The 24,126-nt window shown below is 41.8% G+C and overlaps 2 protein-coding genes across 16 annotated transcripts in view; both read right to left on the bottom strand.

Annotated features, from left to right (window-relative positions):
- Positions 1-2,577: 2,577 nt before the first annotated feature.
- GTF2B (general transcription factor IIB) lies at positions 2,578-24,095 on the bottom strand. The gene is made up of 7 exons (XM_071564654.1): positions 23,959-24,095; positions 22,265-22,371; positions 12,125-12,258; positions 5,691-5,837; positions 5,425-5,554; positions 4,536-4,817; positions 2,578-2,958 (listed from the first exon to the last, which is right to left on the bottom strand). Exons 1-7 carry the CDS (start codon positions 23,973-23,975, stop codon positions 2,825-2,827), a joined length of 951 nt encoding a protein of 316 aa, XP_071420755.1. The 5' UTR covers positions 23,976-24,095; the 3' UTR covers positions 2,578-2,824.
- The window catches only part of KYAT3 (kynurenine aminotransferase 3), a 26,981-nt gene continuing 25,152 nt past the window's right edge, over positions 22,298-24,126 (bottom strand). For 13 of the 15 annotated variants that reach the window (XM_071564638.1, XM_071564637.1, XM_071564640.1 and 10 more), the window contains one exon: positions 22,305-22,371. The gene's annotated coding sequence lies outside the window, so the exon portion shown is untranslated. Of the gene's footprint in view, positions 22,372-24,126 lie in introns of all 15 variants that reach the window. The other 2 variants (XM_071564651.1, XM_071564653.1) reach the window with 1 other exon arrangement.

The following is a 24,126-nucleotide window of genomic DNA, read 5'->3' as shown; positions in this document are numbered from 1 at the left end:
GTAATTTGTAAATTGTGTTGCAAACATGATTTTACTGTTTATTGAAGTAGCTGGTCATGTTTTCTCCACAGGTAACTTCAGAAAAGAACTTACAATGAGGAGCGGACCCAATCTCTTGGGAACAGCTCAGTATGCTTCCATTCTTTTAAAAAACAAAAATTACTAACTCTCTCTCACCATACCTTCTTTCTGAAGGAAAGCAGCCTCTTCTTGCCTGGACCAATCCTGAAAGGAGCAGAATACCACCTCAGCTGGAGTTTGGCCTGCTTGAATCAGCGTTTTCCTTTCAGAGAGGCAGCTTCTGAGGGCTGTCATCTCCCTCCTGGTACGGCATCATTGGAGTCTCTTTCCTCCCCACCATCACAACTCAGGCCCCAGTAAGCTTTTTCTTTAGGCAGAGGATGAAGCTTTCTTTTTCCGAGTGCATTTAGAACAGGAATCTTTACTCAACAGCAAAGTGGAATTTCACAGGAACCATTGCCCAGAGACACTTCATACCTACCTAAGCAATCATTCCAGAAATGGGCTGGTTCCAAACAAACAGTTGCAAGTATCTTGGTCTGAGCTAGCCTTGAATTAAAGTAGGAAGTGCTTCAAGATAGTACGCCCTTGCATGAGGGTAACAACCCTTCAGCCCTCCTGCCTTCTGGGCTGGCTGCTGAGCCACCTCCACAGTCACATTCAGGCATTAGCACAGAACCAAAACATGCCCCTGCCCACAGCACCTCAGGCTCTGCTCCTCGGGCAGCCTTTGCAGCCACAGCCCTTGGCTAACACCAGCAGGTCAGGAACTAAAACAGCAGCAAGCAGCAGCTACAAAAGGGGTATACATTAAATTCAGAGCTATACTGTTTTTTTGCCGAAATGCTTCACTTTAACTGCAGTAACTGCTTTTCAGCATACACCCACCCCTTCAAGCATATTTCTAGTTCTGCTTCTTTGAGCTGCACAGTTACTGCCATCTCCACACCATGGGAGATACAGGAACTGCTTGCAGAACTGCAGGGTCAAGCCAGGATAGCAATCCCACCTCCATCTGCTGCACTTCAGAGCCTTGCACAGATGTATTTAAACTCCTGACCAGGCAGCTTTTGCTGTGTGCAACAATTTCAACTGCTAGCACTAAACCCTCACATGTCAAGTGCTCTTGCATAATGCCTGAAAGGATTTAAAATACAAGCATTAGGGGGAATGTAAGTTTCAATCACTTTGAACCTTCACATAGTAGATTTAACCACTGATCTGTGGGGGCAAGCAACAGTCAAAGTCACAAGCACTTTCCACCTTTGCATTTCCCAGCTGTAACAGTACACTGAAGGTAGGGCCCTGCCCCTTCAAAGCATCCTGCCATCTCCCACGGAGAAGGCAGATGGAGGAGCTCAGAGCAAGATAGGTAACAGAAAATGTTGCAACGAAGTCAAGGCAATACATCAGACACTCAACACATGCCCTCCAAACTACCGAGCATCCCACCTCCAACACCTGCACCCAAACCTGTAATGACTGCAACCAACATCTTCAGTGGTGTAACAGGACTGTACCACCTTTGCTAATTGTTTACAGAAAAAAACCTTAAGCTGCCACATTTCAATAGTCTCTACTGGCACAAGAGGAGTAAAATGAAACCAGCAAGAAAACAGTGACAGCTCTTGACAATTGGTGCTATTAATACTGGACACACAGCCTTCCCTCTGGACAGCCTTTGGACCAGATGTGCAGCAAGCTGACCCTCAGCTGTTCATCGGGGTGGTTAAACCAAATTTGCACCTGTGACTGACACACCATGAACTCAGGAACCAGAAGACTCCCAGTTAAGTGCATTTGTTGTTTTGCACACAAAGAGACACTGTCAGGAGGCATCTAGTGTTCAAAGCTCTTAGTCTGCGGAGGGCTCAACAACTTCAGGCTTTCACTCAGCACCTGGCACATCATTTCAATGCTCACTTAGAACAAAACCACAGGCCAACCAGACTGGAGGGTGGACTGGCAGGTCAGAACATTCAACAGAAGCTTATTCTAGAAATGCTTGGTATTGTACAGAAGCAGGTAAAAAGCATCATGAAGTTACCAGGAATTCATCTAAAGTCAGTCCTCATGCTTCTCTTTAGCTGCTTTGTCATTACATCAAATTCACAGAAGAAAAGCAGAGGCATCAGGGAGACTGGGCCAAGGATGTGACTAATCCTTTTGTGACCAATGTGGAAATCCCCTGCAGCAGTTGTGCAAACCTTTGAACAGCTTTTCAGCAACTGCCTGCATTCTGGGTGCAATCATCCATACTCTGCAGCTGCCTACAAGAACACACTACAGATTAGAAGTTGTCCAGACAGTGAGCATTTTAGGAGCCTTGTGACCAAGCCTGGAAGTATGAAGCTCACTCCACCATTCCATGGACTGCATTCCAGTTCTCAGCACGTACAACAGTATGTGCATGCCAGCATTGCAGTCATACCCACAAGATGGTGTTTTTAGAAAACAGTTTATTTGGGAATTACACAGTATTTTAAATTTTCCAAAATACATCTTACTAGATCCCTACAAAAGAAATCTTAATAAGTACAACAATATGAAATTAAATTTGTTGCAACAGTCATTAAATATTTACTTCCACTAATATATACATACAAAATGCCACACAATGAGCTTGTTTACCCTTGGAATGTGTGCTGCGTTCCAGTAGTTATGCTCCATCTCCATATCCTCCAGTTCCACAACATGAAGACTCAGTATTAACACTTTGTACATCCTTTATTATAGGCAAAAATAAAGAGTTTGTTTTTGTTGGTTTGGGGTTTTTTTTAATAGAAATTAACCCTCTGCAATTTCACAGCTGGGGTAGTTTGTCTACTGGGGTATCAAACTTGAAGTCTGCTGGGAAGAGATCTGGAGCTCGAGGATAGATCAGCCTGTATGACTGTCTAATTGTAACATCAGCCACACCAGCAATATCACCAATTTCTACAAGAAAAAGAGAAGTGATTAGTTACTACATTTGCCATTTATACTGAAGAAACCAAAAAGCATAATTTATCAAGAAGCTCTGGACACTTGCTTCATTTGTAACCCTCCCAAAAGCCTGGCAGAAAAGGTTTGAACTTTGGTGATTAATACTTCACATACATAAGTCTGTCTGCTCACATACCAGAGTTCAACTTATCCTATCCATCTCAGAATAACACCAGTTTGAAAATGGCAGAGCACCAAAAGTGCAAACTCAGAAACACACTGCAAACTCTACATATGATCAGCAATATTTTAATAAATCATCATCAACATCAGGATCTTCACTTTTGTGCTTTGATTCAATATAATCAAAACAAGCAAAACACAGTCACAGACAGAAACTAATACCTGCAGCTAAACATGAAATACATTTACCTTAAAATGCATTGAGAAATAAGGCAGAGGCACAGAGCACTGTCTAACAAGCTGAGAGAACACTTGTTTGATATGCACAGAAACTTAAATTTATTTAAGATTTAATCTAATTAGAAGTGTAAACCTTGAACTGCATGAAATCCTTCTGCACTGTCTGAGGACACTGGAGGAGTATGGAGCCAGGTGTCCATGGCAGCTGTATTTTAACAATCACTGTTAAGAGATACAGTCCAATAGCTCAGGATGAGCAAGAACGAAGGCACTGCACTGCCTGGGCTCTACATCACTCATGCCCAGGAAACTGCCAGCATGATGAAAGCTCTGGGGACATAAGCAGTTACGAATGCAGAACAAAACACCACAACCTGACACATCAAGGCTATTTTTTACCTAAAAGCAACTCTCCACTATGAAATTGCTACATTTTTAACATTTCTGATCTGAACTGGACTAGACAGTTCAAAGGAGCTTCCCCAGCCAGCTGCCAGCACTTGGGGATCTATTCCTTCCATCACTTTCTAACCACTGCAGACTTAGCTCCCTTCCTTCCCTTGGCACTGCCCCCCATGTTGGTCTCATTCCCTTGAACCCCGAGGGCTGATCCATGCTGCTCAGAAGCTCAGGAACAGCCCTGAACTCCTTACTGGCTCCCCAAGGGCTCCCATACCAGCAGGGAGTCATGCCCAAGGTGACCTACAGCAAACCCTGCCATCCCATCACTTCCAGTCTTTCCCACAAGGCCACAAGAAGTCAAGCACATGTACTAACGTGGGTGATTCCCTGGCTGCTGGAATGATGAGACTCAGTGTAATCCAATGCCACAGTGCTACCTGCAACTGTCCACAAGTTTGTGTCTGGAGTATTTATTGCAGCAGGGTGTACACATGCACATATTTGCATGGGTAAACTTAAATGATGCTCATTTGAATGCACTGGTCCATAGCATGAAAGAATGCAACTCAGTGCCAGAAGAAAATCACTGAGCCAGTTACCCTATTGTGGGGACTGGAAGATGCTGGTTTGGTCCTTGCTGTGTGCAGTCAGAACGGCAGCTGATCACCACTTGCACAGACCTCATCCCTGTTTTACAGTAACACTGGATGTTCTTTCAAGCAAGAAGACATAGCAAACTAAAAGCAAAAAAACTTAAGTTTTACCTTTTTGTGTCTTTTTCTCTGAAGAAGCTTGTGATGCCATGTAAATAGCTGCAGCTGCTACAGAGATAGGGCTTCTCCCAGGAACCAAATCTAATTCCACAGCTTTACGGGCAATATGTGTTGCCGCCATTTGTACTTGTTTGGGAAGCCCCAGATTGGAACAGAATCGTGACATGAAGTCTCCAGTTGTAATCAAATCAACACTGGTTTCCAGAGCTTTCAAAATAAGTTTAAAACACCGGCCTATTTCCTTCTTTGAAATCCTGGACACTGCACATATTTCTAAAGAAAGAGGAAAAATTAAACTTGAGGCTTGACATCATTTGCTCCCCCAAAATAATCAAATTTGATTCTTAATATGTTAAGATCCACTAAGAAGGCCAATGTCACCAAGGCCACCATCACTAAATAAGCTTTGAACACTTGTCAAACAAATGTTCAAACTAATGTCAACCACATTTATCATAAGGAGCTAATTAATATAGTTCACTTAGTAAGGGAAATTTGGTACTCAGTGCTAGAGAGCTGCATCCCTGCCAGGGAAAAGTTGCCCAAATTTACTGCAGACCTGCTGGTTCGACTTCAGTTACAACAGTCCCCACCGTCCTCTGAGCAAAGTAATGCCTTGTAAGTTTCACCAACACTCAGAGTAACTTTCAAACGCTAAATTCTTTTTAATGCAGTATGACCAAAAATCCCATGCCTAAGAGCCCACTCCACAAACACAACAAATTTCCAGAGACTCTTCTACCCTCCTCCTCAAAGGTGAGCTGTAGCTGAGAACAACCAATTTGACAAAGTCCAGGAAAGGGAAAACAAACCTTCTAGAGAGACAGTAACTAGACCTTTACTTCATAACAAAATTGAATCTGTGTCACTGAAAACTTACCTTTAAATGTTCTTGGAACCCCCTCTTGCCTACAGGCTATGTAGAGACAAGCAGAAGCAATGGCATCATTACTCCTTCCCTTCAGGCTCTTTTGCTCATACACTTGCTTGAATAAATTATTTGTTCGATCCTTCAACGCAAGAAGACGAAATTTAATTAACTCTAGGCCATTTAATTAGCAGCAATATCAAAAATTCATGTGCTCATTATATTATGCTAACTAAGTCAATGCCAGACCAATTTAAGGAAAGGAGACATGAACTTACAACTATATTTCTAGGGAGGTTGATTCTGTCTGCCATGTTTGTAATTTCTTTAAAAGCGTTCATCATCGCACGATCAGAGCTGCTCATAGTCCTGCGGTTTTGGTACTTCGAATTCCCAAATTCATCAAAACTTGCTGCACCTGTGCCCTGAAAAGAAAAATTTGCATTGGCAGCAACATATGCCACTTCCTCCTCACTTGGAGAGCAAACATCTTCCTACTTTATACATTTCAATTCAAGGCATCAGTTCAAACTTAGACATCACTGAAAGTAAATCATACACTCAAGCACTGTTCACACAGCAAGTTCTACACCTGGCACTAGTCTCAAATTGTGAGTTGCTTTCTAAAGACCACAGATTATACAGGGGTTTTCCTTCCTAATGTAGCAACAGTTTAAAGAATAAAATAGTATGTAGCCAATGCATGCATCTCAGTATTCCCATCCCCAATGCTGAGGTCCAAGACGAGATTCCTTAAATCTCATGTGCCCTTTGAGCTGCATCTGCACTGAGGTGAGTCAGAGAAACAATTCCACGGCCAGCTGGAGACCAGTCTGTACAGTGATAACTATCACAGTGAAGGCATGGGCAAAGAGAACATCTCAACCAACGAGCTGTTCAAACCCAACTTGATACCAGGCCTGATGGCAGCTGCAAACCTTAATCAGAAAATGGAAACATCCACATATTCTAACTTCACTGGAAAACCATGGACCTCTCAAAAGAAAAGCTTGAGGTCTTAGAAGTAAGAGCCACAAACTCAAGCTGGCCACTTCAAAACAAGCTTCCAACATGTGTTTCATTTGTATCTTACAGCTGACAGTGCAAATTGCACACTCCTATTAAATAGGCAAATTTTCCCAACTACAGGGGGCCTAAAATGTCTGATGTTTTCAATTAGCCAGCAGTCTGAAACACATCTTTAACAAATAATCCCTTGTCAGATTAGTGATAGCTGATGACAACAACACAACCTGTGTGTTCAGAAGACCAATGTCTGTAATTTATATTGTCTTCTTACGTGTTTGCTGCCACAGTGCACAGGGGGCCATGAGTTCTCTAGAGTGGAAAATGCTTCTTTCACAACAATTCTGTCATGACTAGAAATGTGGATCCCCTGAATCTGCAAGCATTTATTCCTTGCTGACACCTTCAACCAATTTATCTGGGCAGGGACACCCAACTGTCACTGCAGACAGACTTAGTCATTTAAACAAGCCACTGCAGACACCAACTACGACACTGTCTCTTGTGCCAAGAACAGCAGGCACAAAGCAGGTTTTGATCTGTGACTGACTGATACTCTGGCTAAGCACTTGCACACAGCTCTCATGGTGAAGACTCAGCAAAGCATCAGGATGTCCAGGCTGTACAAAGAAGTGTGAGGACAAAATGAACAAGGGACACAACATGCCCTGGCATCACCTTTTTCTTCCTGACCCATTTCTTGGTAATTACCCTTCTATTTAACACAGCCTCTAATTCTATCATCTCTCTGTGGTGCACTTCTGCATCTAATACATATTCTTTGGCTGAGAGTAGAAACACTCACCCTTGACCATTTGCTTACACTGGTTCCACTTCCACTGCCCCAGGCCTCCAATCACCCCCTATTTCCAACGGCCTCAGGGGATCCCTCCACTGCTGAGACACAAATCTGTGGTGCACACACATTTTGACACTGCTGTCGCAACTGAGGACTCTGGCACAGAACCCACCCTCCTTCCCTGCCAAGTTTCCCCAGCTCCTTGAACAGACTTCTACAGCAGATTCCAAGACTCTTCTTGGTTTCCTACTCCTTCAAACATCCTTTCATATGAACCAAGCACCCAGAACTGATTCTGGCACCAACACAGCTACAAAGCAATCTTACTTCCTTGACTGGGTGAACATCTCCAATCATTCAAAGGTTGCCAGTAAGATACAAAGGTAAACAAAAAGGAAGAATCAAGCACAACAAACTTCAGGCCACAAAGAGCAACACTAGATCTTCCTTTCAAAAATTATGCCAGAACTTCCCTTGGTCCAAAAATACATAGAAGTCTTGGGTCACAAGGCTCATTCCTGGCTGTCACTCACATCCCTGTTCCCTGCACTCCTTTGCAACATCTGTGTGTATCATGGACCCCCAGACCAGCACTCTGCACAAATCCTTACAGACACTGCATGTGCTCAAACTCTTGTAGCTGCCAGAACAGTGACCACAAACAACACCAAGTCCTCAGTCCTTGTCTATTAAGCCTCATGCTAGACAATATTTTACCAGGAAATACTGCTCTGTCCTGGAGCCAGCAAGCATTCCCCTTCACCACAGTGAATTTCCCTGGTCCACTGGTTAAGGAAAACCAAAAAGCCAAAACAACAAAAACAAAACCACATCTTTTAAGTGCCGTACACTGGAACTAGACAAGGATTTCACCCTGTTGATAGGAGCACCCTCCAAGAGCCATACCCAATATACTGTTCACAACTATAAAAGGGGTGGAAAACACTCCATCTCAACTGCTTACATAAGCCACAGCAATTCTTCCTGCATTTGCTATTTAAATGCACCATCTACTTTCCTTTTGGAGCTTTAAACTCAGGGACAATGCTTTGTTGACTTCAGCCCTTGACAACCATGTCAGGAGTCCCTTTCTCTCCACGCGATAAAAACAGAAGCCACCCAGTTTTAACTGAAGTAAAACATACTTCAAGAATTGTGTTTTACTGTTGCAGACCTTGAGACATCTACTTCTGTCTTTCCCATCTCACCAAGAAAGATATCTGTCCAAGTCAGGGGTTCTACCTGTTAGGCTTTCAAACAGAACAGAAACCTCATGGATACAATCCTGGAAACAGCCTTCAAGACAGCTAAAGTGAGAAAACATACTCAAGTAAACAGTGTTAATCTCTGAAGGGGATCAGTGGTGGTTAGGCTTACAGCACTGGCAGCCAACAGCTCTGTACCCCAGCTTACCCCCCATTTTAGCAGAAAGTAAAAGTACCACCAGCATCACCCACATCACTGACGTGTGGTTAACCACAACATCAACACATGCCCCCAGATCCAACAGTCCTCTTGCCCAGTACAACCAGCTCATTATAGAGTCTGATCGATCCTTTCTTCTTTCTCAATCATCAGTCCCCGATATCTTGCCATTGCTTCTCAATATAGCACTTCTAGATTCAGGACATGCAGTTTGACAACAGCCCAGCTTCCTTTCAGCAATATCTGATCAAAGGATAGGAATTCTATGCCAAGGGATTGCATTAGTTCTTTGTTCAAACAACCTAAATTCTCTTGGAGTTGCAGTCACTACAAAAAGGAATCAATTAACTACCAAGGGTCACAAAAGACAATGTTTTCCACAAGACAGGAAATAAAACTAACAGTTTTCTTTTAGGCTCACAGGAAAGAGTTCTTTTAGAAATAACTATGACATTCTGGCAATCAAGTCACAATTAACATGAGACTTCACCATGCCTCCAATTGATCTGCATTGTAATCAGATCAACTGCAGCACACAGTATCTCATTTCAGGGTTACAGTTCTGTGCCAAAATCCTGAAGACCCGTCTGTAGAATTCAAGCCATTTCCACCACAGCCAACTACACTATTCACCCTGCTCTTCATAGACAAATTAATCTTTCTTCCAATAGAGGCTCCTGGTGCCTCAGACAGATGGTTTCCTTAAGCACTAAAACCAATTAGGAATTAATCCCTTTGCATGGGCAAAGCAGCCTGTCCTTTCCTGTGAGCAGTACAGACCACACCCTCAGCAGGAAGCAGCCTTGAGCAGCACCTTGTGGCTTCCCAGAGCAAAGAGTGACAAGCCATTCTGTGAGGCAGAACTGGTCCCCTTCCTTTACCATCTCAAGACAATAGGCAGTCACCAGAACTTTACTGTTTTAACTGGTTTAGACTCCACTTCCATTTACAGTCCCATGAGTTTCCAATCATCTCTAACATGATGTGCCACAAGAATTACTGATGTCCTTCTCTTTTGGATTTTCCACAGCAGTTTAAGGGGTTTTTTCCATTTGTTTGGGGTTTTTTTTGTTTTGTGGGGGGTGAGGAGGTGTTTCAGGGAGAGCAGGACAAGTCTGCTGTGAAGATTGTATCATCTGCAGTCCCGCCTGGCAGAAAGGAATACCGTTTCCTGTGCCATGTGAAAGGCTAAAGCAGTCTCTGACACACAAATTTGGGGCCTGCCCTGGGCCATTCTAAGAACTGTTGTTGACTGGGAAAATAACAATCTTACTTTGCTTCATTCTCTGGAATTCATGAAGGTTGTTCTGTACTCTGTCAGATACTACTTACCCTCTCATGACTACACCAATTTCACCCTTGTTCAACCACTGTGCATATCTAGGTCAATCCTCATTCCAGCCTACTGCTGGCAGGGACTTCAGAAGACTGCTTGAGAAATGTACTACTTCCTTGGGTTAGTTATTTTTGCTGCAAAATTCATGCCCTTTCTGCACTGATAGGAGATTTCTTCAGCATCTTCTGATATAAACCATGCTCCTCCTTTCAAATGACTGAAAAAAAAGCAGCCCCGATACAGAGTTCACATCCATGTGCCCCTGGTAACTGGCAGTACAAACACAGGAACTCTTGTACAGAAAACACCCTGGTTTGTCAAAGACTCCCAGTTTCCCCCAGACAATAATGCATCTCTTCTGCAATTCCTCCCCGTGCAAATAAAGTACCCACAGGTGGATTGATTGCCCCCTCTACATTCCCTGGCAGTTCCACTACTTGGCCATTTTCATTCAGTTCTCATGGGTTAAATCACAACACACCAACATTCCCACATCTTGTCTTCATTGACTGGCACTCTTGGCTACAGCAAGTTTGTTCATGAGATGTCCTGGTGAACAGCAAAACTGCCTCATCAGTTGAATGTCCATCTACAAAAATTCTTAGTTTTCATAAGACAAACTTTTCGTAGAGGTTTCTTTATGTCTTCTCTCACTAAGGCTGCCATCCCTCTTACTCTAAACTAGGATCTGAACCTCCACAGAGAAGAGTGTTAACAGCACACGTCACTATTCACCTGGATACAGAACCTAAAGAGCTCAGGCCATTATATCTACTGAATCAAACTGAGCTCTCAGAAACAAACCCTGTACACAGTCACAAAATGAGACACCATGTGAACCTGGAGCAAACACTGCATTTCTCCATCTGTCTATAAAGGTCTATTTCTGACCTTTATTAGAGCTGACCAAATCAGCAACAGAAGTCCAAGACCTCTGAACTACAATCTTTCTGATCTTATACAGGTGACATTAAAATCCCAGTGACTTCCACAGCACTGCTTCACAGAGCCACTTAGCAATGCCAGTATTTTTAATGGAGCAGTGCAGAAATTTGTTGCCTGAATGGATTCCAAAAGCCATCTAAAATCCTAAAATCTTACAAGAAACAATGCTTGGAGCTGTCCAAAACACAAGCATGTGCTCAGACAACAGCTTGAACAGAAGGTTTCTTTTTCATTAATTGTCAAAGATTAGCTGTCCATCACTACTCACTAGTCAACTTCATCTGTTTGAAAAATTCTTGGTTGAAAAGTATGTTGCACACTGCCCTATAGACAGCCACACATATTTAGGTATGTCTGCCTCTTCATCCTAGCAACATCACTGTAACAAAAACGTCTGAGAACTCTTGCTGTGCATGGACTGCAACACACAAAGCAGTAACACATTTTTCATAGTTATTTATCAGCAACTGCACCACCTTTCACAAAACATTCAAGAAATCCACAAAAATTAACTTGGATCTTCCTTAACAGAAAGTACAACAACAAAAACTTACCTGGGTCACTGCTTCATTAAAGGGAGGGCATTTGTGTGATAATCCTGCTTGTTCTCTCATGAGAAACAGCAGGATATGATTGTACTGCTAAATTTTGACCCAAATATAGACAGAATACTTTTCTCTGGGGCATTCACAACACGAAACAATTTTACATTTAGTGTTTTAACATTAACTGGAAAAACATGTACAACAAGCACATAGATCTGCAGGTCTCCAATACAAATCTGATACAGATTCTGCTACAAAAAAAATTTCAGTTCAAGCTGGCAACACTACCGAGATCTCAGAATTAAGTATCTTGTTTCAGAATCAGCTCAAATGTACTTGCTAAGATAAAGTGCTTCTTTAAAAATTGCAATATTAGCTTTCCTATTTATAGCAGCATACCAAAGGGTGGCAAGTAACCACACAGCACTGCAAACTTCTTTTGGTTTTGCAAAGGTTGGCCCTTTCCTGCTACCCCCAGGAAAGAGCCACATTTTACACACTGTTGATAAGCATGAGTTCAGTTCAGGCAAAATCTCTTTGTAAACACATATGCTGAATATTTTCCCTATGGACATACAATCATGTTCTTGATATAAAAACACTCAAACTTAGTAAAGTGTAGTTTTTTTCAGTTACCTTGCCAATCATTGTACTCAAGTCACCATCACTCAGCAAAGGATTCTGGGTGTCCCCAACTCGAGATGGATCTTTTGTTGCTTTGTCATTGCTGAAAGTTCTCCACTCTGACCCGACATCTATGACCCGGTCACCTGAGATCACAGAACAACAGTCTGCATTAACAATGTTTCATGAAATATTTCAAAACATGACATTACACATCTGAGCTCTCCATTGCAAGAAGGAATTCTGTTGACATTCCCAAACAGACCAGTAACTTGCAGGACAATGTACCAAAATGTTTAGGATTTACAGGTTAAGGCAATGGGAAAAAAAAAAAAAAAAACAAACAAAAACAACAACAAAAGCAACAAGAGCTGCACAGAAGACATAACTAACTAGAGAAAGGCATCCCAAACACAAAGAGGTACAGTTATCCAAAGAGAGATTTTCAATATGCAAAAGAAATCAAGACCTTGATTTCAAGCTGAAGGCAGGATGTTCCCAGTGCTTGGACAAATGAGTCAGTTGTTGTTAGTCAGCAAGTTCACTCACATTTGAGGTGTGTTCAAGGTGCACATGTGAATTATCTATCATACACAATCCCACTAAGCTGTAGGAAATCACTTGCATGAGTTTCATGTCCTTTGTACTCTCAACTTTGCACCTTCTATCCTACCATAATGACACTTTGCAGCTCAATTCTTGACAGTTCTGATCCTGCCCAACTGCCCTCATGTACAATGCTGGACAGTATCAACATACAATCTACATACACCTGGAAGTGTCTGTACAGATTCAGAGTAAGCAGAAAGAGCATTAAACCCACATTCTCTGAATGAAACAACTTTCCTTGCAGTCCTCTGTTCATCTCACATTCACCCAAATCTTTCCTACAGCAACTTGGCAGTTTGAGAAATAACTCTAACCAACATTCTGATGCAGGCAAAAGCCCTACAGTAATCACAACACTAGAAACTTAGGGAGGAAAAGAGGCCCAAACACAGAGGAAAACACACAAACCTCAGTCCCTAACCCACTACTGGCAGTGCAGTTCATTCTATTCAGAGATCTGATAAAAGCTGCATCTCAAGGCTGTTTCCTCTAGCACAGTACTACATAATTTTTAAGAATATGTGTACAGAAAAACACCAAAATAACACTTTTCTTAGTGTTATGCAGTACAGCAGATTACAGCTCTTCAGAATAATCATCACCCTTCTTTGCCAAACCTGAGGAAAAATTTACCACCTTTATGGGTCTTTAAGTGTGTCATGAAAAATGATTGCAAAAAAGTGTCACTGACTGCAGCAGAAATTTCCGGTATGGCAGCCTTAGCATGAAACCACAGAGGCTGATTTAACCTGGTGAAAACAAACGGGTAGAAGAAAGCACTCTGCAAACAATGGCAATTCAAGATACAAAGCTGGATAAAATACAGGAGGTATGGACAGTGCTGCAACTGCCCATTTATCTGGGGGATATAAAGGGGACCTGTTCTGACAGAGTAACTCCATTTTCAAGGTAACATTATGCAAGAAGAATGCTTCAAATTGAAAGCTGTGAATGAACCAAAAGAAACTGCCACAACCCAAAAGGCTAACTTTACGTTAGAGACATTCTCCTCAGTATCTGTAAGACATGCTCCCAGCTATGGCTCCACCTTCATTTACTGCTCTAATGAAGACTAACAGGGGTAGGAAAAAAAATCAAAAGCTATAGAGTTAAGAAATAGCAGAGTAAAAGCACTGATCCATTCTCTCTGCTACAAAGGCCTCCCCCTGGCCCTTGCAAGCTCGAATTTGCAGACAGCATGCTCCTCTGGTTCCTGCACTCTGTAAATATTTGATTCAGTAATGCTCCTTCTAAGGCCTAGCAGTAACTTTAGTTTTAGACAACCCCCCAATACTGTTTACAGCATCTAAAAAAAGCAAAATGTACTTAAAATTCTGGCATGGTATAAATAGACCCCTGAGTACAGGGCAATGATGTAATATTTTTCCACACAAGTGGGAATGACCTAAATGACTCACTCAGGGATCTGCCTCTTGTGAGTTATGAACCATTCCTCCTCTAACAACAAAGTGTTATATCACTGCCTGCTTTGGCAAGTGTATTACAAACAGAGGATTGAGACTATTTCAGAATGTGAAAAGATTAAGTAGAACAAATCACTGAATATAAAGCATTTGTGTAATTCAGAAAGAGCAGGCGAGTATCATTACTTAGCCAAGAAATCTGCTACTGCAGAAAAGAAGTTTTTCTGTATACTGTTGGTGTCACTGCAAATATACAGAGGTCCTGGGCAGCACATTCCACCTTTCAAAAGGCTTCCTTAAAAGTGTGGCACAAGCTATAGAAGGATTAACACAAATGGAACAAATAGGCCCAAAGGTTCCCATAGATGGAAAATGTATGAGGCCACAAGCATAATTAACTGAATTATCCCATTTGACAACAAACAAAAACAAAACACAGAATGTGGTATTTATTATTTTTTTAACTCTTCAAAACATTAAAAAAACCAACTTTGTAGCTGTGATATTAGTACAGATGCAATTAGCCCCACCCTAAGTTATCAAAACAAAATCTTAAAATACTAAATTCAGCCTCACAAAAAGCAGTGTAAGAAACCAGCCTCAAAAACTGATCCTGAGTTAAAATTTCAAGTCCTAAACTCAGTTTGCTGAGTCCTACACTACTGACTGGCTTTCCTGGAATATGAGCCCAACAGTCAAACACCAGAGTAAGAAAAGCTCCTAGTAAGTACATTATAACATTGTCTCTGCTTTCTCACATTATATTGGTTTTGGCAACTCTATCAAGCTGCAGGGAGGATAGGAGTGGCTGCATATTCCCTTTGCTACTTCCTTTTGATGCAGTTCTTTTGAACAAAAATAAGCTTTGCTAGATACAGTTACATTAGACACTCTTTAATGTTCCTCAAACCCATGAGTTCATCTTCTCAGCTTCCTCCCCTGAAGTACAAAAAAGTCCAACAGTTTACAGGGCCAAATCTTTGGGAAACCCATCTCCAGGCTGACATCATAAAGCATTTTTCTGAACAGATGAACTTTTCTCCATTGCTCCATTTCTTTTTGTAAACCATTCTCCCAGTATTCAGTTCCTCTTTAAAGTACAGCCTAGCAGATTAACACGCAGGCTGCAGTGCAAACACGCCCTGCAAACCTCCCTGACTCAGGCTGCCCCTCATCTGAAAGCTCCTTTAGGAAAATGCAGAACTGCTGGTCAAAACAGAAAACCACAGACCAAGGTTACTTTGCCTCCCAACTGACAAATGCAGAGAGCGTGCACTGCAGAAATGCAAGAGCAAACTCAGGTCAGACTCAAAGATTAAAATATCATTTTGAACAGTTCTTAAAAATTAGCTTAAAATATCTATACATCAAAATCTACGTATGTTTACTCCTTCCCTAAAACCAAAGTGACTTCTCAAGGGAAAATATTTTTATTCAACAAGTTCTGAATTTTCAGTTACATATTTATAAAGAAATAATACAAGCTATTTTAATGTTGCATTCACTTGCAATAACACCTAAAACGTGTATTTTCTTCTCTTTCTGCATTTTGTATTATCTGCTACACGAAGAGAACATAGCTACAAATGGAAGATATTTAACAAAAACAAGACATATGATGACATTCAAGCCTCAAGTAACGTAACCATCCATATCCAGTCTTGAAACACTTCAGAGAGGGTGTTAGGATGTTTTTTCAGAGGAGCTCTAATGTTAGCTGCACACTGCATCAAGTTCTACATATTATTAACTAATGTTTTAATCTTAACATAAATACAGTATTAGAAGTTTATTTGCACTGTGAATTCCCAAAATAGCTATTGTTAGCAGAGAATGTTTCATTCTTACAGTTAGTTAAGGAATCTGCTGCCATCTAGTGAGCACATACATTATACTTTTAATTAAAAGCAATTTACAATGCCCAATTTTAAGTGTAATCCTGTATATGTAGCTTTATTTCAGTCAACTCCTTATTAAACAGAGTGATGAAGTCCTGAGACAAACTCCAATGAAAGAGCTAAGCAGCAGACTCCAAGCTGAGGAGAATCATGAAGACATGACTGCACTGAGCCAAGCTGACTGGTCTGAGGTGAACAGGCTCAGTAGTTCTCAGCCTCTCTGAATTCCCAAATCACTTTTGCAACCTTTGCTAGACTTGCTTCAGGAAGTCTATCTCCTGGTACTGAGAAGCCCAGAGTTAGACACAGTACTCCAAGTATCTACTCCTAAACATTCTATTTATCAGCTTCCCCATGTACAGTAGTACTCAACCTTATTTTTCCCCTCTACTTTTCAGCTTTAGAGTTTCTATTTAAGACCAGATGTATTAAATGTTACTAAAGAATAAATTCATGTGAAAAAAAATTTAGTCACAACTTTTTCTACAGCATTTCCAGCCTTTTGTAAGATGGTAGTATTCCTTACAAAAGTTACCTTGTTTTCAATAAATTGTCAACACCACAAATGCATCATCACCACCAGCAACACCAGTCCATTCAAAAGACAGCAAAAATAACTACAGCAGGCTTTCAGATGCTGAGCAAAACATAAAAACTCACAGACCATTTCAACTAGTTGCCAGACATCTACAGCATCATACAAGTACCAAAAGGCAACCATGGATTGGAACAGACAGTACAGCACCACAAGAACAAAGGCTTGGTAGCTCCTGCATATCAAAACGATGATAAATCTAAAAGGATTTCCAGGCTTCCTAAGCCATTAGCTCATACAATAATTTTGCAAGAAGCAAATGAGAGTAGAAATGTTAAACAATCTGGTGGACAAGTCTAGTCAGCTGAAGTTGCACCTCTCCAGCACTTGAGGCCTTTAGAAGATTAACAGCTCAGGTAATTGTGAAGGACGCTCCAAACTACAGAAACTCAGCTGAAAATGCTGTGCCTGATCTACACTACATCACAAAAATTAGAGGCTATGGACTCTTTTCATCAGAGTTGTTCAGATAGTTTCTAGCTCTTATTTGCCCTAAATCACTCTGTCCATCTGTAAAAATCAAGCATAAAAACATTCCCTAAACAGGATGATTCAAAATGTCAGTGTTGTTCCACCAGACAACTCTAGTACTTCACCTAATGGAAGCATCAGCAGCTCAAACACCTTCGGTCTCCAGCCAAGAACCCACTAACTAGAAAGTCTTCTACACCCTCCAAGAAATTTCATGCTGAGAGGTGCTTATTACAAAGCCTGACAAGATGCCAACTTTTATCATCTAAAGTCTGTTTCCACTGTTATAAGCATTATTGCTGAACAGCCAGAACCATCACCCTTGTCTTTAAAGCTGAAAGGGGTTAGAATTAAAACAGACTATTTGAAATGCTGGCTAAAAAAGGCTAGCAAATTGCTTTCTTATTATTACAAATTTCCTGTATACAACCAAGCATCCATGAATGCTCACACAAGAGTCAACTATTCAGGATGTCTTGAAGCATCAGTACCCTTTATAATTAGCTTTCTTCTGAATGCAAAGAGTCTTTTTGCAAGGACCAACTTCTGTCAGACACTTTTTAGTGCTCTGGACACCAAGTGTGAAAACAGCAACCAGATATAAGTTGCTAACACGCATCAGTATCTAAAGATTTTTGCCTATTTTTTCAAGAAATACTTTGAATTAAGAATTCCTATTTCAGTTTTAAAAATTGATAATACTTGCAGAAAGTAGTAAACCTGAACATGCACCCAAATATTGAAGTCTTTTTCCCTATGGACACAACTGCCCTCTACTGGATCCCAGCCAGAAGCACTTAAGCACCTTTCCCACTTACAGGGCACCATCAGCAGCTGAAAAAAATGTTTGGTTTTCAGAAAACAAATCTCTGCATAGAAGCAATCTTATCCCTAATGACAGGCATCCAGAGTAATGAACTGGCCAACTGAGAGGCAATTGTGAAGCCCCTCCCTACCCGTTTATTATATTGCAGACAAAAAATAACACCTGTGGTATAGTTAAGTCTTGCCTATTCTTCATACACCACAGCTGGATTTACGATGCGACATTTAGATCACAAACCTTCCAGAACTATTAGCCAAATACACAGACAGAATTTTACAACAGCCTCAGTGCTGACCACAAGCTACTGAATATTTTCCCCCAAAATTCTGCAACTGAACACTCAGGTATACATAGAACATGGAATAAATATCTGACTATTGGTCATGACCTGATTCCAAGCTTTAACAAGTTGGCACAGGTCCAAGGACCCTCATCAGCTAAAGACAGACTTCTGCTTTTTTATTGAAAAAGGCTGCCCAAAAAAGACTCTGTACAAGAGCACTGTCCTCCTCTAAGCCCTTCCTGCCTAATGAAGCAGACAGCTAATCAGTTACAGAAAATCACTTACTACATATGCTGAAAAGAAACTCTTCACTGCTCCAACCCCTACACACTAACACTTAAAATTAATCCATACGGAAGTTTTAAGCAAAGTCTTAGATCAGAAAGGTATTTCATTAGCTGAGATGCTACACAGCAGTACATGCCACCAGAATTGTTTTCACCCTTCTCTGCAATTCTGGTCACCACCTTGCTACACCAAGAAAATACAGTGCTTTGTCTTCCACTCTGATTCTGCTTTCTTCAGCCCCTTCTGGCACATCGGCTGACTGCCAGCTTTTCTTAATGCCTAAAAGGCAGTAAGCAAAATATTTACCTGTCAAGAAACAAGATTTACTAGCATTGTTATTGAACAACATGCTTTTCCCCCACCAAGTCTGTCTGAAGAACGAGATACAGTGAACATTCTAAATCAACACAGAACTAAGTACTTCTCCAAGCCCCAAGAACGCTGTAAGCTCACACCAGCCCAATGCAGTACTTGCAATATACAGCTCTGCCTAAAATACAGAATTCAACTGAGGGAGATCAGCTCCTCTTTCTCCCAGCCTCCAGCTCCCCCAAACTTTTCCAGTGCTTTACCCCTTCAGCTGCAGACCAGTTAAAAGCAAGATCAGTCATACTAGCAATACTGATTTAATCTCATATTCCCACAAAATTGGTAACAAAACCTCAAGGTCATCTGTGCACCAGCTATTTTATCCTATGATACAGTTCTACATTTAATAAACTCACAAGAGTTTATTAGCAAGCAAGAGAAACATCAATTGCAAATTCACTTGGTTTAGTCAAAGACTCTTGGCTGTCTACAGCCACACTGCACACATACAAAGAAAAAAAATCAGCAGTCACACCACTATGTACTTTATGTACTTCACAACAGTAAAATAGAGACACTAATTCGGCATTAACCATTCTGTCCCACGTGCACCAACAGCACTCTGCAGATACTAAAATCAGAATATTTTTAAGTAAACCTGTAGCACTTCTTTGGCTACCCAGTATATTGCATTTTGTGGAGGGTTTAACTGTTCTAATTGACCCTCTTCAGTGATAAAGACCTCACTAACTTTCAGTCCATCCCAAAATATATTTTCAGTGGGTTCTCAGGGCCTATGTAAGTCTTGAAATACAAAACTTTTCTACGTAAGAACAGGAAATGAAAACACTACTCTCTTAAGGGAAACATCTGTCATGGAATCTGAAACAAATACATAAAAGTTGCATTTGGAACACAGAAAAAAAAACATCCCTACTTCACATGCATCTCCAGAAAACAGGCATAAAGAACTGGATCTGGTTTACAGCTCCTCCAGATTTCCTACAGACCAGAGGAGAAAATCCTGAATGCTCATCTTTCTCTTTGGTCATACTGATGCCTAAGAACGTGATTTAATGTAATTTTAGAAGGTTTTAGAATCACATAGTCTCTGCTAAGTTGCCCTGATCTTAAGCCTGAATACTAAGGTGCCTTTCTCACGAGCTGGCAGGCCTTGTCAAGGCCGAGCTGTTTTGAGCAGACACCTGCAAGATAACAGAAGACAACAGGAGAAGGCCTAACTGCCCCACCATGACGAAGGGGGCAGATTGGCAGGACTTTTGGGTGGGCATTAGAGAGAAATGGGAACTTCTGATTGGATGTCTGTGAGGGGTATAAAACCCTGTGACTTCCTGACCATAGGGTCAGACCTGGGGTCAAACCCCCTGGGTTTGGTCGTGGAAGGTCCTTCTAATAAAACCCTGTATCTCTCTCCACTAACTTGCCTGCAGTGTGTCTCTGTTCACAGGGGTACGCAATCTACAGGCATCAATACATTTATCAGCTATCTCCATCCTACTTAACTGGTTTTCCAAACTACCTGCTAGATACCCCAGCTAATGAACTGGACACATGCAGGTAAACTAAACAGCTGAAGGGAGAAAGAATGAGAACAATCATTTTAACACTTGTTAAAGCGTTCTGGTTACAAATCCATAGAAAGGCCTACAAAAAAACCCACTTTTTACCCTACCAGTAATGTTGGATGTAAATTGCACTAAAACCATTTCAAACACATTTCAAAAACTCATCAACGGTTTCTATTAATGTTCTAATGATTCTGCTCATTGAAAGTGCTAACAACTTGAATGAAAGAAATCACCAACGCTTTTAATTCTGACAAGCCAGAGAATAACCCTCTAAGGCAAGAATACCTTGTGACCAAGTAACAGAAAGCACATGAAGTGAGACTTCAGACAAATTCCAAGTTCCTAAAAATTACATTTATCAAGAAGAACCTCTCCCTTTTCTCCAAAAGCCGGGATTATCATAAAAGTTACAAACTGATGAATAAGGGCTATTCTAAACTTTTGTTCGACTATGGCAGCCACGGAAAGAGCTGAGCATGAACCAAACCACATTCATGCAGTAACTTAGAAGTCTATTACCATATTTCAATAGGAAATATTGCTATGGATATTTGAATTTTTAGCCAGCAAATTTATTCTGATTCATTGACCTTTACCAGAATTTATGCAATTTCAACCTGTCCTTCTTTTAACAAAGCAGTAACAACCCTTCCTCCAGCTTTTTAAAATGGTTTCATATTCTAAAGGAAACCAGCAGTCACATTGAGATATTTTAAGATTTACTTATTTAACAAGCTATGTAGAAGTTTGCTTGCGCATAAATGAAGCCCATCTGTTCTAGTCACCCAGCTAAATCAGTACTCCCTTTGCCACAAATAAACTTTCAGATTTTTATGAAAAAACTTTTATTTGATGAGCCAAAATAAAGCCACCACAGTCTGAGAGAGGGATATAAACCATTTGAAATATTTAGCACCACTGAATGAATCACCCAAACATGCACTCTTAACAAGAGTTTTCATAATGGCATGCCTAAAAAAGCTAACAGAAATCAATGCAGTTCAAAGAATTAACAAAACAAGTGTGCAAAGTTTCCCAAGCAAAAGGAATAAACACATTAAGGTGCACATAAGAGGCTCATCCTAGAAAAGCTAACCAAAAATTGCATATGCAGCAGGTTCTATGACAACTCCCTCTCTCTCACTGAAACAAAGACAATACCTAAAAGGACTTGTATTTTGAATATTCCATTATACTTAGAAATACGGTTTAGTCTGTGTCAGTTGCTGCTACACAAACCAAGTAAAAGGGCTCAGCAACACTCCAGTGGGAAAAAATGGATACTCACTTTGGATCGTCTTAACAGCTTAAGGAGAAGTAATTAACACAGATGCTGGCAATGATATAAAGATAAATCCTTCAGGGCAGAAAATAACCTCTAGCTAAGAGGAAACAGGTTAGTTGGGGTTTGGCTTTGTGTTTTGGCTGTTTTTTTGTTTTGGGTTTGTTTTTTTCTTGTAAGCAAGTAATTTCACAAGGAGCTCTAATAACACTTCTTATACTTTCCTGACTGACAACAGTCATGACTAAAGACAGAATAGCAGACTAGACACAATATTCTGAATCATATTATAATACACATTATATTTTCAGTCTTTAAAGACAGTTTGATTCTTTCCAAAGTGCAAGAAGTTACCAGAAGACAGACTATTCAGAACATTAAGCTTTCAGCAACAGATAATCACAAAAAAAAACCACCAAAAAAACCAAATCCACCACACACAGCTGGGCATCAAGGGAGAGCCTTTTAATACTTGACTTATCAAACACCACTTTTGTGGGAAAGCAAAGCTACACACAACATTTAAGTTGTATTCTAACTTTTGTATGGTAATTCAAAAAATATCAATAGCTACTTACCTACTACCAGCCCACACTCAGAACAAATCATATCACCAGCTCTGTAATCCTCCACTAAAATGGAATCTGGATGGTTTGGGCAAGTCACCCTCGGAAGTACATCCAAACTACAAAAAAAAATGGTAAGTATTATTTACTTTCAAACAAGCAGACTGCATAACTAAAAGCAGAAGAAGTCCTTGCTGACAAGAAAACTTTAATAATACTGAACTTAGAGTGATTTGACTATTTACCTGAACATCTGAGCTGCATCTTTTATTTAAATGTTGCAACGCTGTATTTAACAATCAAGGTTTCGGATCTTAAATTCCATATTTTTGTAATGTATCTTGTACCAAAACCACCTCAAATTAAAGTATCAAAATTCTAAATAACAGACTTGATCAAACGTATTTCAGCTTAACCTACACATCCCGTCTTAATTTGGATTTTTTAGATATTTATGACGAGTCAAAAATACAAAGAGACTTTAATCCACTGACTGTTCAGAAAAATACCCAAGATTGGAAACCAAAGCTGAAAAACAACTCTAGAAAGCACATGTACACACAAGATCTTCAGATGTAAATTATGTTCAAAATACTACATTAAAACTCTTTAAACTACTTTCCTTCTCACTATTCCCAGCCAGTAGTTTCATATGACAAAACTGTTGACAAAGCAGTCACGATCATCTGACATTTGGCATTACACAAAAGGCTACTGACACACTAAGCAAACGAGGAAAAAAAAATCAGAAGCCTCAAAGAATATCGACAGTGTTTTATTTAAGTCTTTACCTTCACAAAACACTGTAAAAATTAGTCTTCCTATCCCAATTTGAACTCGTATATCTAGACATATATACACTGTACTCCTTGCAACATACGGGTTCGATTTACTAAGCTGAGGGAAAATGCATGGCACGTGTGTAAAGGCCGATCTCAGCAAAGGAAGCACTTCCTAGATCCTAGGACAGGTTTAGCAGGAGTTACAGTCATTCCAGTCTGCTCCGTGAGCCACCCTTCATTCCTGACTGGAAAGAAAAACTCGATACGTCTCCAGGGGAAAAGAATTCCGAGCCTGACCTCGTTCGGTCACCGACCGGAGCCGGCAGAGATTTCGGGTGGGAGCCCCAGAGCAGCGTCCGGGCCGCGATTCGGCGAGGCCGGGCCAGGGCGGAGCCGAGCGGGGCCGGACCGGGGTGTCCGGGGGGCGCTCGGGGCCCAGCCCAGGCCTCGGGGCCCGGTCTCAGCCTCGACGCTGCCGCGAGACGCGGGCGGCCCCACAGGGGACCGGCCGGGCCGCCGCTCGCACCAAGCCGTCGCTAGCGGGAGGCCCCGCACTCAAGTCACAAATCGCCACGAAATCCCGCAAAGCGCTGGCGGCTCCTGGGAGCGCTACCCAGCACGAGCGACACGGAGACGCAAAACCGGAGAGCTCGAACCCTCCGAGGGCGCTCCGCCCGGCCCGGCCGAACAGGCGCGGGCGCCCGGAGGCCCTCCCCGGCCTCCCGCGGGCCCGGGAGCCGCGCACAGGGGACACCCGAGCCCCGAGAGAACCGCGCCGAGCCGGCGGCACCGGGGCCGGGCAGGGACGGCGATGGCCGCGGTCCGTCCCCGAGCGCTGCGGTGGCGGCGCGGCCATTTCCGTCCGTGCCAGGTACGGCAGCGCTGGCGGAGCCGCCGCCCCTCCCTCGCTCCCCGGCCCCGTACCGGCTGGTGGACGCCATCCCGCCGGTATCGCGGCGCTGCCGGAGGCTGCCCTGGCTGACTCCTGGTTATTAAATACCGGGAGCGGCGGGCGGGGCCGCCCAGCGCTCCGACGGATGCCGCGAAGGGGCGGGCGGAGGGACGGCCGGGCAGCTCCGCCCCTCGGCGGGC

This window comes from Pithys albifrons, chromosome 10 (genome assembly GCF_047495875.1).
Source record: "Pithys albifrons albifrons isolate INPA30051 chromosome 10, PitAlb_v1, whole genome shotgun sequence".
Taxonomy (NCBI): Eukaryota; Metazoa; Chordata; class Aves; order Passeriformes; family Thamnophilidae; genus Pithys; species Pithys albifrons.
This window is presented reverse-complemented; position numbering and strand designations above follow the sequence as displayed.

Excerpts from the sequence above, each read along its gene's own strand:
- GTF2B (XM_071564654.1), bottom strand. Across the intron at positions 5,838-12,124 it reads TGAGTACAATGATTGGCAAG|GGCACAGGTGCAGCAAGTTT; the intron begins GTAACTGAAAAA and ends TTTTCTTTTCAG. Across the intron at positions 4,818-5,424 it reads GGTTCCAAGAACATTTAAAG|AAATATGTGCAGTGTCCAGG; the intron begins GTAAGTTTTCAG and ends CTCTTTCTTTAG.